The sequence below is a fragment of the Giraffa tippelskirchi genome, chromosome 9, assembly GCF_054371585.1.
Source record: "Giraffa tippelskirchi isolate mGirTip1 chromosome 9, T2T-mGirTip1v1.2.pri, whole genome shotgun sequence".
Classification (NCBI taxonomy): domain Eukaryota; kingdom Metazoa; phylum Chordata; class Mammalia; order Artiodactyla; family Giraffidae; genus Giraffa; species Giraffa tippelskirchi.
The window spans coordinates 151,643,144-151,658,741 of record NC_137283.1 but is presented as its reverse complement, the minus strand read 5'-3'; the positions used below and the strand labels follow the sequence as shown (position 1 = coordinate 151,658,741).

Genomic DNA, 15,598 nt, shown 5'->3' with positions numbered 1-15,598 from the left:
AAATGTAGCATTTAAGTAACTGAAAGAAAATTAAGTGTAGAAACCAGAATTATAGCTGATCGAAAAAGGAGGATTAAGTCCCTTTTTTCTTTTGTTACATCTGGCAACCCAGAGCAGGATCAAGTGTCTTATGAAAGAAAGGCTGGCAAAGTCAGAGATGTCACTTCTTTTTTAATAGTTGTTGGTTGTAAATTATGAAAGAGGCATTATTTCTTTCGGTTGTCCATGGACTTGAAAGCTATTTTCCTAAATTCCGTTTTTTATTTTTCTTTTTAGGTTTTTTTTTTTTTTGCTTTCAGGAAAGGATTTGAAGTAAATTTTCAAAATTTAATGTTTCCAATGAGGTAATAAAAGCATTACATTTAAAATAGAGCAAGCACTTGACATGAACAGAGAAAGAAATATTATCAGATACTTGATATGGATAATCTAGTTGAACGTTTAGTTCTGAGAAGCCCAGTGATTAAGGAAAAAGCAGGAATCCTCCTGGGTTGTACATTTCATGTTGTCTAACAAGAGAAAAAGAAAAACATAAGAATGTCTTGCAAGAAATAACTTTTTTACCATCACCAAATTTAAGGCATTATTTGTTTCCTGGGTCCTGACGCAAGACGTGTTGCATAACGTAGTAGATGTGACGTCAGTTTGAGTTTTTGAAAACAGAAACAGTATGTCGTTTCTCTGGAAGCACAGGAAAATAATAGAAAATCTTTTCTATTTCTAAGAGGTTTTCTAAAGTGACCTGAGGGACTGTGCTTTCGGAGCATTATTTTCTAATGATCTTACAGGTGACCATAAGCTGTAGATAATAAGATGCCCAGGGCTGAAGACCAGCTTTTGTTTGCCCCAGTAGTGGGCCCCTCCACTTCCTCTGGGCATCACAGGGCAGGCCAGTCGCCTGTGGTGGTGGAGCCCTTACCTCCACTCTAGACTGAGTCAGGAAAGGACTCTATGTTGTACCAGAAAGAGACATGCTTTGTCTCGTTCCCCATCCGTGTACCTGAACTCACCCTCTACCCACGGCCGCATGGCAAGCACTTGAAATGGACTGCGTGAGCCTACTCACCTTCTATGTCGGAGTCAGCTCTTCACCTGGTCCCATTTGCAGAGATCCTGCCCTGTTGAGATAGTCAACCTACATCCCATTGGCTATCATGTATCGTGACAAGGACAGTGCTCCTGGGTGGTCTGTCCTGTCTTGGAGGAGGGCGATGCCTGAGGGTGAGGGCCACTCTGAGCAGCGTGGACGCTGGCTGGGGAGGAGGGTGGGACACCCAGTAGTGGCCTTCAGGCTAGCACCCCAGTGTGTTGTGAAATTAACTAGTGGGTTGTTAGTAGTTTTTTTTCCCCTTCAGTTTGCTTGTGTAATGAAATAGAATCAATGCGTCACTTGTGATAAAGGTAAATACCGTTCTGTGACACTTTGGTGTCAGTTATTGGTGTGGGTGTCTGTGTATGGTGTGTATGTGAAAGGGCTTCTTTGGGTTGTACAACTCACCATGGGTTGTAGTCAAAAAGCTTAAAAGCTGAAGCCTTGTACTATGCTGTGCTGTGCTTAATTGCTCAGTCATGTCCGACTCTTTGCAAGGCTATGGACTGTGGCCCACCAGGCTCCTCTGTCCATGGGGGTTCTCCAGGCAAGAACACTGGAGTGGGTTGCCATGCCCTCCTCCAGGGGATCTTCCCAACCCAGGGATCGAAATCAGGTCTCCCACGTTGCAGGCAGATTCTTTACTGTCCAAGCCACCAGAGAAGGCCATAAGAAGCCTTATAGTAGTAATATAAAATATATCTGTTTTATAACTTTGACCTGTAATGTCTACTTGATCTTAGCCAAAAGGCCGAGAAGCGATCACCTGTAATCTGTATATAACAGGAAAATGTACATTTTCCCCCCTAGTAATATAGAAGTAAGATTACCAAAAAAAAAAAAACCTTAATTTTTTTTTCAGTAAAAGAACGTGAATAAAAATAAACTTTCTTTTTCAAGAAAAGTATTCCATCAGAGTGTGTGATATTCTAAAACAAGACTCATATATAAATTTCTAGCCCCATCTGCTGGAATATGTTTTCTGTGACCAGAAAAATGAAACATACTACACACACAGTGGTTTTCTTGGCTTTGGTTTGATTTTTGTTTGTTTAACATTTTAAAATAGAAAGGCCTAAATTTAAGTCGTAAATCCAAGAACAATTTTAGGTTGGTTTGGCACATTTACTTAAGAACAAGTTGTTGATCCCCATCCTAGAACCTGAAGTTTGCTATATATTAATATTTGTATTTAATGCCCAAAAAAGAATGGTTCATTATAAAAAAAAAAAATCCAAAAAAAGACATGTCTGAAAGTGAAAGCTTCTTGCAGAATAAAAGCATCTTTAAATGATAGGGAGGATAATGTGAAGATGACACACACTCTTTCTCTTTACCAGATAAATTTAAATACAGTCTTGAAATCAAAAAGCAAAGGAAATAAAACCCCAAAAAGATATGTCTAACAGGTCAAATTGGTAAACCTTGTGAATCATTTATTCATAGAAGATTTATAACTTGCACCGACTTAAGTCCCAGATGTTTCAGGAGGATACAGAAAGTAGTGTGGCGAGCCATAGAGGTTATGTAATGTAGGTTGAGCCATACACTGCGTGACACTGGCTGGAACTTTGAGCCAAACTAAATAGGAGATGGTGAGAGAAGGAAAGGTGACCATCTTCAGAAAATCTGCAAAGATCCTTGGAATGACTAAGTAAAAACAGACTGTTTAAAAATTTATAACCTGACTCTTTGGAGCTCAGCACATATTTTCTCATGGAAGTAGTGATTGAATGCTTTGACTTATGCCATTTTTGAGAATGTAAAACAGTGTAAGTTTTTTTTTTTTTCTGTTTTTTAGCACAAATGGGCCTGATCAAAAACAAACATGATGGTGAAGCAGGCGCGAGACAGGAAGGAGTGGGAGGGACAGTGTCAACCAAAGAACCTGGCCCCCTCCTCGACCCGGGTCAGTTACTGCCAGGTGTGAATGATGCTAGAAGTCTGGATTTTGTGTCAAATGGCAATTAATCGTTGATAGTTTGTTGAGACCTTGAAAACACTATGTGGGTGACTCTTAAGTTGGATAGTTCTCCCGTCTGCCAGCATAAGGCTCTGATGCTGGAGACAGTCAGCCATTGCCATTTCCAGTACAGTAATGGGAAGACCCTCCACTGGACTAGCTGTTGATCTTCTCCTTATCTCCTGTCTTCTCCTTCGTGCGTCCTGCTCTTCCCACTGCAGCCTAAACTAAGCACATCAGCTCTAGCAGCCCTAGAAGGAACTCCAACGACCAGCTGGATGCCCTGGGATTTTGCGTAGCAAACTGAAGTTTGCCCGGTTTTGCAGAGTAGAGCTTGCCTGGCGTGGCCTTACCTGAGGCCTCTTACCTGGATTCCTTTCTTTCAGCCACCTTAATCTCATATCCTGCCAGCTCCTCTTAACTCCACAGAGCCTTAAAAGAACTAGTGCCCACCGTTCTAAACCTTAAGCATAGAACCTGTTTCTGTACTCCAGTAAGCAGCTTTCATCTGATCGTACGAATCCATGTGTTTTTATTAATCAGTGCGTTCTTACCTCTGTAATGACTGGGAATCAGGCTTATCAGATGTGTGTAGCAGGAGGGTCCCACATCCATTTATCTCACATTTGGCAACAATTTCAGCTTTTTTTCCCTAATTGAGTGAAAATCGATAAGAACAGTGTTTTGCTTCTGAGTGCATAGTTGACTGATTTTAGGTTTTTCAGGTCCTCCGTGTATTCTTCTGGTGCTTTTTAAACCACATGTTAGAACAGATGGAAGAAGAAGCAAAGCAGGGTGAAGTCATTTCTTGAGAAGGGGCCAGGAGTTAGGTAACAAAAGTAGGAGGAAGGAAGGAATGTATGTGCTACTTTTATTAAATTGCATACTAGGAATGTAACAGAAAGGGAAAGAAATTAGGGGCCAAGATGAGTAAATCTTAGGAATAAATTTTGATTTAGTGACTCATAAAACTCTTTTGACCAACATTGGGCCAAAGCACCATATGTACCAAAGACAGTAGATTCACTAATGTTCTGACAGGTAGATACTAAAATATAAAATTGTGAACAAATGAAAATCCAGATGTAAACTACTTGATAGACTTTTTAACCCCCTTGCATTTTGATGGTTTAAGCATATATGTCCCTGGTGGCTCAGACGGTCACGAATCTGCCTGCGATGTAGAAGCCCCAAGTTCGATCCCTGGGTCAGGAAGATCCCCTGGAGAAGCGAATGGCAACCCACTCCAGTATTCTTGCCTGGAGAATCCCATGGACAGAGGAGCCTGGCAGGGCTACAGCCCATGAGGTTGCAAAGAGTTGGACGCAACTGAGCGACTAACACAAACATGTATATATCTGTGCTGTAATAACAACTGTAACAAATGTTGAACATTTGTGCTTGTCATGATTCTGAGCAGTTGACATCCATCAGCTTGTGTAAACTCACAACAGCCTTGTTGTTCTGAGGTGTTTTTTTTTTTAATGAATCTAATTCTGTGCCTGACCTCTGAGCATCTCTGTCCATAGCTTTTGAATTTTATTGACCACATTCAATGGTGAGGAATTTATTTTACATTCTACATAGTGACTCAGCATACCTGCATAGGCATATATGTGACAGAAAACATCATAAAATAAGTTACCCTTGCTATGAATTATGGACTCTCATATTTTCTATTTCATTCTGTATATTTTTTTTAAAGCTGGTTTGGGCCAACTAAATCAACATCAGGACTCACTAATAGCTTGTGACCTACAGTTTGTCAAAAACACCGTGTATGCTTGCCATGTGTACAGACACAGCATAAATACATACATGTACACACAGGTGAGACTCCTAGTGCAGAACCCAAAGCACTCACCTCCAAACTTGGACTCATTTTCAGATATGGAGAACTTTCAACCTGAGTGAAATTAACCAGAGTAAAAAAATCTGTAATTCTTTTGTAGATACAGACTGATCTCTGCCTGTTTAAGGCTAGCGGCAAATTACCAAATGAGCTCAAATAATAATGCTGCTGGGAGAAAGAGCTATGGAAACTCAAGGATGCTGCTGCTGCTAAGTTGCCTCAGTTGTGTCCGACTCTGTGCAACCCCATAGACGACAGCCCACCAGACTCCCCCGTCCCTGGGATTCTCCAGGCAAGAACACTGGAGTGGGTTGCCATTGCCTTCTCCAATGCATGAAAGTGAAAAGTGAAAGTGAAGTCGCTCAGTCGTGTCCGACTCTGTGCAACCCCATAGACGGCAGCCCACCAGACTCCCCCGTCCCTGGGATTCTCCAGGCAAGAACACTGGAGTGGGTTGCCATTGCCTTCTCCAAACTCAAGGTTGGACAGACTTTAAATAACATTTCATCCCGGAGCCCATACAATCCCTTAATCCTCTATCTTTTGTTCAGTCTGCGCTTGAAGCACAACTGGTCGGGTTGGTTCCGTTTTCATCTAGGCCATTTCATCTTTTTGACTAGCAGGAGAAAGTTCTTGCATAGGTTGAACTGAAATCTGCCTCCCTGTGATGTCTTGCTCTCCGTCTTTCTCACATCCTTTGTCCGAATCTTCGAGATGTTTGGAGAAAAGGCTCGCCTGCCAGCTTTGCAGCAGAGTCCTCCTTGTAAAGTGACAGCCATATCAGGTGCCTCTTAGTAACCCATGTCATTCTCCTCTCCCTGGTGCAGGACCTGATGCAATGCACTGCATTTGCAACCGCAGATGAGTACCATCTTGGAAGCCTCTCTCAAGATCTGACGTCCCATGGATACGTCGAAGTGACTAGCTTGCCTCGAGGTACATCTCCTTGAACCAGGGACCAAGTATGTTAAAATGTATTAGAAAGTAATTTTCCTATGATAACTGTCTGAAATACACGTTTGTTTAGGTTTCATTTTCAATTTAAACAACTGTATCATAAAAGGGGTGTTAAATCTCTATATGCAAATGACAAAGATAAGAAAATGCATTTACAGAGAACTTAGTTCTCAGGTTAAAATCAGTATGGTTTATTCAGCTTTATTTATAAGATCACTCTTACTTGGGATGATCAAAGGCCATGCCACTTTATTTCTGTCACATTTAAAAGTTATTACAGAAGAACCATAAAATTGATAGAAATATTGGAGAGAGTCTTTAAAGAAAAATTTTCCAGTAGAATCCAACACTTTAAAACTAACAGAATTAGTTAAAAGATAAACACAATATTTAAAAGGAGAATTAAACTGAGCATTGTAGGATAGTGTGAGGAACACTTCTTGAGAAATACATGAAAAAATAAGTGACTTGGAACACTTTGGAAGATTCATGAATTGACCTCAAAGTAGCAAAAATAGTAGGTGGAAAACCTCTCTGCTACAGAGAAAAGTTTTGAAAGCCACTGACCCTGTAAGAAACAGCTGAAATGCTGAAATGTCATAGTGCTTTTTGGCCTTGATGATCTGACCTGACTATTTGGTGGCTGAAAGAAATATAATTGACTTAGAAAAACAGCTGTGTCCAGGGCCCCTGAGATGAAAACTTGCCCTGGGGTCTTCTTGGCTGATTGCAGAGGCTGTCAGCAGTGTGATCCTGTGCATCACAGACTTGGCTTCTCACACCATTCTACAGCCCTGGATCTTGCCTGTTTTATTTGTGGTGTTCTCCACTGTACGTGTGAACCTTGCCCTCCATCCATCGATGTAGTGTCAGTACTCAGGGAAGTGTGAGTGCACGAAAGAAGGGACTTTAGGATTTGGTCTCTACCTGAATCTTCCATTCCCCGACCTCTATCAGGAACTCTATAAAGATTTGAGGATCCTAAATTTAGGCTAAGAAATTATACAGCAATTTGAATATTAATATTAGTGTGTTTATTAATTGATAGATTAGTGTGTTTATAATTTATGATATAATATTTGTGTATTTATAATATATATTACTAAAATAATATACAAAGTAGTTATTGGTGAATATTTATATATTTATGTATTTAAAATATTCAAATACTTACATAGCTACAAGTGACTGCTGTGGTAGTTCTCGTGATTGGCTTTGAAATCAGATAGGTTTTAAAATGGCCAGGATCTGTGTCTCTGTGTCTTTTCTGTTTTCCACACTTTCTACAGTATAATTTAAAATTCAGTGGAATGAGCAGTTTGAGAATATTAAAACTATATTATTAATAAAATTATAGTTAAAGGAAGAGAATATGTTAATTGCTCCTCAACTTTTATTTTAAATTATTTATAAAAAGTTTAATTCTTCTTTAATTGAAGTACAGTTGATTTCCAGTGTGTTAATTTCAGCTGTAGAGCAAAGTGATGCCATTTTATATTCTTTTTCTGTTATGGTTTATCTTAGGATATTGGACATAGTTCCCTGTGTTATTCAGTAGGACCTTGTTGGTTATCCCTTCTTTATAGAATAGTTTGCATCTGCTAACCCCAGGCTTCCAATCCATCCCTCCTTCACCCCACTCCCACCACAGTTGTACTGAAGCTGAGACTTTAATACTGAATCAAAATGGGCAAGAATGAGTTTTAAATAGCTCTAATAATAGTGTCACAGGTTGCTGAATATTTTGTTCAAGTAATTTCCTGTAGTCTTCTCATTTTATCATGTTAAATACTTTCAGAAGCCTTAGTAGAAAGTGTGACTGTGTTGCAGAGCACTTCATGGTATGTGAAGAAGTGATCACAAGCCCTTTGTTAAAGGTGACCCTTAAACCTTGTGTCACCTTGTGACATCGCTTTTTGCTCTTTTATCACAGATGCAGCAAACATTCTGGTGATGGGTGTGGAAAACTCTGCAAAAGAAGGTGATCCTGGTACAATATTCTTCTTCAGGTAAGATAGGAGATCAACTGCAGTGGGAGCTGGGCTGTGTGGCCAGGTAATGTGAGCCTTAAAGATGTAGCTATACCTCATCTCTTAGCAGTAAATGTGTTCAGGATTTGTGATTAAAATTTATCCTTTGGCTGTTATTTGAATAGGAGAGTTTGTTAGTTTTAGGCATCTGCTGGTAAATCCTCTTATAAAGTAAAGAATTCCTCCCCTGCCCCAGGGAAAATATCAGGGATTTTTCATTCCTTGTGTTCTAAGTTAACTTTCAGCACTATGTCATCTTTGTATCATCTGTGCAAGTCATTTATACCATGCATGATTCATGACAGTAAAGGGTGCACTTAACATGCCATCAGAAGAGAGCCTTGGACAATGCTAAACTCAGGAACCACTGTTGGAATAATGGAGCTCTGCAGAATTCAGGGATTGAGGGAACCGATGGCCTCCCCCACGCTCTGGCCTGCCTGAGAGCAAGAGGCTGAAGGAGGCTCAGGCTGAGGTCATCAACAGAGGCCCACTCGGGTAACTTGGTGTGTGCTTATCTTTATTTATAAATCTAGGTGTTCATTTACTGAGAACCTGTGAGCATGGTGTTTCCCATTCAGCTTCAGGGCCCCTTCTGCTGTTCAAAATTAAATTCATTTGAACACACTACCTGCCCTGCTGTCTTTTCTTCCTTGTCATCTTCTTCCTTTTCTTCCTTCTCCCTCTGAAACTCTTCAGCTAAAGTTTTAGACCACTTTACCTCTCCAGAGACTTCAGCCTGGGACCCTGGCTCACATACATGCATTCCTTTTCTCTAAAGGTTGTTTTAACACCAAATACTCTGGAGCAGCTGAGTAGGCATGGTGATGATAGTAGAAACCATTTAAATCATCTAATGTTATCCTCACAACACTTGAAGAGGGTCTCCCCCCCCCGCCCCCATTTTGCAGCTGAGGAAACCAAGGGTCAGAGGGATTGAAGTGAGTTACCCACCGTCAAGGGACTGATAAGTGGCAGACAGAAATACATGGAACATCCGTAAGGAAACAGACTTGGGTGAAGCTTCTGTGGTCTTAGTTCTTACAGTTGCTGATAACTGGCAGCCCTGTCTTTGTGTCTGTGGATGATTCATAATCGAGTTTAGCATTTAGTCTGAGTATAATTGCATCCCTTTTGACTTGAGTGAGGAATTTGGACTTCTGAGGTCCCCTAGATCAGCACCATCCAGTAGAAATACAATGCAGGCCACAAGTGCAAGCCACATATGTAATGATACATTGTTTAATAGCCACATCTTTAATTTAAAGAAAAAAAAGATGAATTTAATTTTGAACAGCACTAGTAATAGCATCATATATTACCTGAAATTAATTTTACTGGTATATTTTATGTAATCCAACGTACCGAGACTATTATCATTTCAACATGTAACCAGTCCACAATTGGTGAGATTTATGTTCTCCTTTTCTTACCAAGTCTATGAAACCTGGCGTGTGTTTTCCACTTAGAGCAGCTCTCAATTTGGACCAGGCCTGTTTCAGGCGCCTGTTAGTCACACGGGGTCACACAGGGCGTGAGCACCACACCGTACAGTTCCTGGGGCCTCTCGCCTGCCTGACGTGCTTCCCTGAGCTAGTGCTCTGGCTGCTTCAGTAGCTCTGCAGTCAGCGTCCTGAGACCCTACCCTGGCCTTTTGCCACAGCTCACTCACTGCCTGGTCTCACTGCCTGTCTCCTTACCCCACCACCAGTCTGTCTGTCTGTCTCTCTGTCTGTAGGCAGGATAATTTGACAGTAGATAATTCTGATCACTACACTGCCCTGCTTAAGATTCCACGGAAGTTGACCAAACTCCTGATCACAGCACGAAGATCCTTCCAGGGTTGTCTCTTGCCACCTTTGACCTGAGTGCCCTCTACCCGCCCTCATCCACAGCCACTCACACCACTAGCTCTTTATTCTGCGACATCGCATGCCTTCCTCTCGTTTTCTTGTTCGGCTTTGCTAGTCTTGTACAAACGGTGTCCCTCCGTGTGCACCCACGTAGATCCTGCGTAACTCTTAGCACTCAGATTGCCAAGAAGTTGGCCAAGAAGTTCTTTGGGGTTTTTCCATAAGATGTTACTGATGTATATGTCTGGCTGAGTCCCTTTGCTGTCCACCTGAAACTATCCCAGCATTATTTGTTAATCGGCTATACCCCAATACAAAATAAAGAATTTAGAATTTTTAAAAAAAATTGAATCAGGTTATGAAACAACCTAGATACGTGAAATTATGTAGTATTACAATAATAGTTACTCTGCAAACCACTTGAGAAATCCATGAATTTTTGAGGGGTCAAGTTTTTTAATCAAAAGTTGAAACAATAGCTTTTGTTTATCATATCCACCCAGGGGCCATCGTGTCAAATCCATAATAAATCATATTTTTTAAAATTGGCATTCTAGATACATTCTAGAAGCTACCTAAGCATGGCTCTGTGTGTGGCCCTGAAGAATGTATTCCACCTTTAATTTAGTTTATTCTTTTAAATCAGGGAAGGAGCTGCTGTGTTCTGGAATGTGAAAGACCAAACTGTAAGTATAAAGTGCGAAAGTATTAAAACTTAGTTTTCTGAGAATAAATTGTTAATTAGCACTCAATAACCTGAGCCATTGGATGATAAATGACATAATCTTCAGTTTCTTTGCTCAGCATTATGTGATGTTGATCCTAGCACTGTCATCTTCCAAAATTGTCATTTTGACTACAGGTTGCCTACATTTTCCATTCTCTGGGCGCACACTGATTTGTGGGAAGTCAGAAGAATCCTAGCTACACTGCAGATAGAAGGAAGTGTACTTCCCACATGATAACCTGCAAAATGAGTAGTGTTCACACAGTTAACTGGAAGCTGGCTGCACTGAGTTTTATTTTAGATCAAGATCAAGTTTTCTAGAACATTTTCACTCACTGCAATTTATTCTTTAATATCCCAGTCAGGATTTGTTTAATACAGCCTTTTCAGAGGCAGTTTGGTAATACACATCAAAACTTTGTATTTAACTCAGTAATTTTACATCTAGAAAGTTGTCCAAAGAAAATAATCACATTATACGTGATGAATGATATATAGAAATGTTCATCAACACATTATTTACAATAGCAAAAATGAGAAATAACCAAAACACATAATAAGAGAAAGCTTGTTAAGTAGATCTGTAGAATAGAATCTACTGTCCATTGGGTAGAATCTAGCTCTTAAAAGTCATGTGGGGAAAAAAGCCTGTTCTGGGGATTGCCTGGTGGGCTTCCCTGGAGGCTCAGATGGTAAATAGTCCACCTGCAATGCAGGAGACCTGAGTTCTATCCCTGGGTTGAAAAGATTCCCTGAAGGAGGGCATGGCAACCCACTCTTGTATGCTTGCCTGGAGAATCCCCATGGACAGAGGAGCCTGGCCGGCTACAGTCTGTGGGGTCTCAAAGAGTTGGACAAGACTGAGCAACTAAGCACAGCACAGCACATGATACAGTTAAAAGAGCAAGTTACAAACTATAACCGATATAATACCAGAGCTGTACTAAAAGTGTGCCTCATACAATCCCAGCTTTACTAAAGGGAGGTACACGGACACATAGCAGGTGGGAGGAAAGAGACTGAGGAGTGGTTTCCTGGAGAAAAGTAAATACAGACGAGCAATAGATGTTAAGAAAGATGTAACCCAAATTGGCTATTTGAAGTTGCAAAGATGTAAAAGGCTGACAATACTCAGTAATTTTTTAAGAATGCTTTCATAAATCTTTGGATTCTAAAATTGGAAATCCCGCCTGCCACAACTAAAAAGAGAAAGTTTCCACATGCTGCAAGTATCGATCCCGCGTGCCACAGTGAAGCGTGAACATCCTGCGTGCCACGGTTACAAGCATGCATGTCTTTTGATCTAACAAATCCTGAAAAAATATTTCCACAGGCCCTGAAGATCCATGCATCAGGCTGGTGCATGTGACGTTGCGTTGGTAGAGAGGAGAAAGAAGTCCCCCGTGAATGGACATTTAGAATGGTTAAATCAGTTGTGGTTCCTCCATTAAGGAGAATAGCATTGAAAATGTTTGTATGTACCATATCATCCCATTTATACAAAAAGCAAACTAAACATACATATATTTACATGTAGGGGGATGTCTGGAAGGATATGCACCGAGTTTAATCATGCCTACCTTTAGGGATTAGGAACACAGGAGAATAGAGATTATCACTTTCCATAACTCTGTGTCGTTTAAATTTTTACAAGTGTTTTACTTAAACATTTCTTGTGTGTGTGGCAGTTTAAAGAAAACAAGCCGTAATGTTACTGTGGTTCTCTCTGGGTTGTGGGAGAACGGTAGTTTCTGTTTCCCTCTTTCAGCTCCCCTGTGTTTTCCAAATGTAAAAACAAATGCATGTATCCTTCCAGTTAGCTGAGCGTCACCATGAGTCTGCTTTTTCCTTAAAACCTGGAGAACAAAACAAACGTCATTAAATGTAATTTTTAAAATGTTATAACCATCACTGAGGGGGTCAGGATAATTTCAAGTTAATCTTCCTTTTCTTCTAGATGAAACATGTGATGCAAGTTCTAGAAAAACATGAAATTCAGCCCTATGAAATTGCGTTGGTACACTGGGAAAATGAAGAGCTTAACTACACAAAAACAGAGTAAGCACCTTTTTATCAAATTTACAAAACAGGCACTTGGAATAACTAGGCAAAGCAGTAGAGAAGATGAAGTCTTTATGAACTTGAAGACAAATTTTAAGAAAAAAAGCTATTAGTACAAACAGAAAGCCAAAGCAATTACTATTAGTGGACAATTTTTTAACTTCTCAGGCTACCCATAAATTAAAACAAGTAGATAGTATAACCCCAAAATAATGTTTCCTAAACAGCCAAAATCAGTAAAAAAAAAAAAAAATAGTGTGGCTTCATCAGAATGAACCTGTCAAATTATTCTAGTAATGTTTTTTTCTTAAGTAAATCCTTTTTGCTTTTTTCCCATTGATTTTGAGTATAAAAAGTATTGAGTATAATGAGGGGGTGCTCTAAGGGAACCACTCACAGGAATGGAGGTGCCTGCAGGAAGTGGGGGTCTGCTGTACCTGCTCAGGTCAAAGGTATGGGTAGATAGCATCCTGACTGATTTTCCTGTCCCAGCAAGGGCACAAAAATGAGGAGACATGTTAGGGTGGAGAGAGCAGGCAGTGGGAACAAGATTAAAAGGTCTTTATTCCCAAGGAGGTACCTATCTAGTGGAATATGAGAGGGGGAAAAAGTCTTAGTGCTGAAAAAGGGAGTGACGCAATCAGAGCTTTAGGGAAATTTGGAAGAGACACCAGCTATAGAAAGAATAGATGGGCTAAGAGCCAAGTGCTAATCGCCAGCGATGAGCTTTCCTGTATCGTTTTATCTGACACAGTCGCCGGGATTGCGGCGGACCAGCTTTCAGGTGAGCTTCAGAGACGTTAGGCACCTGACTCATAAGTGAGGACCCAGGCCCACAGTGGGTGCAGAAGAAAGTGATGGTGTGAGCCGGGGACATGACAGATGAGGAGCCAGTAGAACTGTTACTCATTTTGTTCATTATTAAGCCCACGGCCTTGTGGTCACATTTCCCATCAGTTCCCCTCCCATAGTCTGCCTCCAGACCGCACTGTGACCTGCTAGGCATTGTCCCCCACGTACCTGTAGGTGTGCACACAGGCGCACCCATCTCACAGTCTCTAGAGATTCAAGTCCTTGACTCAATCCTGGAGCCAGAGATTTGGTTTCATCAGAAAAGACCATCCTCGCCTCCACCAACGCGATGGGTGTGTGAGTCCTGCCTGTGACCCAGGTGCCTGCCGTCTCATTCTGTGTGGGCTGAGCTCCTTCATAAAGCGTCTCATCAGCTCTGCCGTCTTGCTCGTATCTTGTGTTTTTCCCCGACGTGAGGCTGTTAGAGCGGATTCTGCCCCCTCCCTCCCTCCTCATCCAGCTCCCTCTGTCTGTCTCTTCTGGTCTCACATCTCTGGTGAAGATTTAGCCTGTCCTTTTCCTCTTTGCTTGTGATGCTTATATTCCCAAATTCCCTCCCTTCCCTACCTCCCCAGTCGTTCCAGAATTGTCTACATATACATCTTAATTTTTCATAACTGCCCGGTCTCGCTCCCCATCCCCACCATGTTAACATCATTTTAGATTATACAGTGTATAGTTATATATTCAGCATTTCTTCACTTAGCAAATTATTGTAACCATTTTCCCTTTTCTACTAAATATCCTTCTAAAGCTTGCTTGTTTATTTTTGTGCTGAGTTCCTGTAGATGAACCGTTCTCCTTGAACATTCAGTTTCTTTCCTGATTTCTTACTATTAAACATTGACCATAAAAAGGTTTCTGTACACAGATCTTTGTTTGCATCTTTCATTATTTCTTTAGGATAAATTCCTGGAAGTGGAATTACTTGGATCGTAGGGTATGAGAACACTTGTGAAACTCTTGATACCAGTTGTCAAAATGACCTCTAGAAAGAATATAAGGTGACTTTTTCAGAAGAGGGAAAATACTTTTCAAGATTTAGAAAATGCTTTTTCTTTTTTCCTTAGGGGGCAGTCAAAACTTCACAGAGGGGAAATCCGGTTAAATTCAGAGCTGGATTTAGATGACACCATTCTGGAGAAATTTGCTTTCTCAAATGCCCTTTGCCTCTCAGGTAAGTTACTACTGCCTATCAGAGACAGTATCACCTAGTGTTCATTTCATCCAGGAAGTTAAAGAATTTGGTAGACTTTGTCATGTTTTCACAGAGTACTTCAGCAAAGCCTTATAATTCCTTTTTCTTTTTTTTATTCCAAAAGAATATATACACATAGTATAGAGTATAAAATACAGTATCCATGCTACAGTTACGCATTCCTTATTAATTGTATTGATAAAGCTTACCCGTCCAGGAATGCTTTTATATTATTATTGTTGTTGGTATCATCACTCCCTTTGTTCTCTCCGCTTCTGTCTGAGATCGCTGGTCTTAGGCTGTCTCTAATCCAGGCAGAGAAAGCCCAGCCTCATGTGATTGGGCACAGGCCTCTTTGTAGAAGAGTGCACCCTGGTTTTTCACAATGATGGGACAGAGGGTCAGAGTGGCTCTGTGTTTCCCGAAAGATCCATTCACCTGTGTGAAACTGTGGAAGTTCTCCAAGAAAGGTTCCTGCCACCAGTCTGTACTAGGCTGCTCGGGTGGCTTGTACATACCAGCCAGGAGGCTTCGGGACTTCGGAGCTGTACCCGCTGCCCGGAGGAGTGGAAGGAAAGGCCAGGAGAGTCTGGCTCCTGCCCCAGCTACAGAGCCACCCTTCATTCCAGGGCGTAGCTCATCCTCTGGGCTTCTGAGATGCAGGATGAGAAAATCAGGGATTTTACCCAGTGTAGCTTTAATCGGCCAGCAGAGCTGGGAAACTGACTCACTTTCTTCTAGCTCTTTCTACTTAATACCCTCTTTTGTAACACAATAAGTAACTATTCTAAAATGTCAGTTTCATATTTTTGGACATCTGCTTCTTAAACTAATGCTAAATGGCAGTGAAGGTACTGTGCAGTTTTGCATTTTGTAGAAATATGATTGTGATGATAAATGTTCCATCGTTAATCTTTTTTCTCCAGTGAAACTTGCTATCTGGGAAGCATCACTGGATAAATTTGTTGAATCTATTCAGTCAATTCCAGAGGTAATTATACCAATTTTATGCTTG

General features: G+C 40.9%; 1 protein-coding gene across 12 annotated transcripts in view; it reads left to right on the top strand.

The window, feature by feature from the left end:
• Positions 1 to 15,598, top strand: part of RMND1 (required for meiotic nuclear division 1 homolog) — a 35,588-nt gene that overhangs the window by 7,332 nt on the left and 12,658 nt on the right. For all 12 annotated transcript variants that reach the window (XM_081530267.1, XM_081530268.1, XM_081530259.1 and 9 more), the window contains 6 exons: positions 5,733 to 5,841; positions 7,796 to 7,871; positions 10,392 to 10,431; positions 12,430 to 12,530; positions 14,456 to 14,562; positions 15,510 to 15,574. In XM_081530267.1, coding sequence (XP_081386393.1) covers positions 5,733 to 5,841; positions 7,796 to 7,871; positions 10,392 to 10,431; positions 12,430 to 12,530; positions 14,456 to 14,562; positions 15,510 to 15,574 — 498 coding nt within the window. The remainder of the gene's footprint in view (positions 1 to 5,732; positions 5,842 to 7,795; positions 7,872 to 10,391; positions 10,432 to 12,429; positions 12,531 to 14,455; positions 14,563 to 15,509; positions 15,575 to 15,598) is intronic.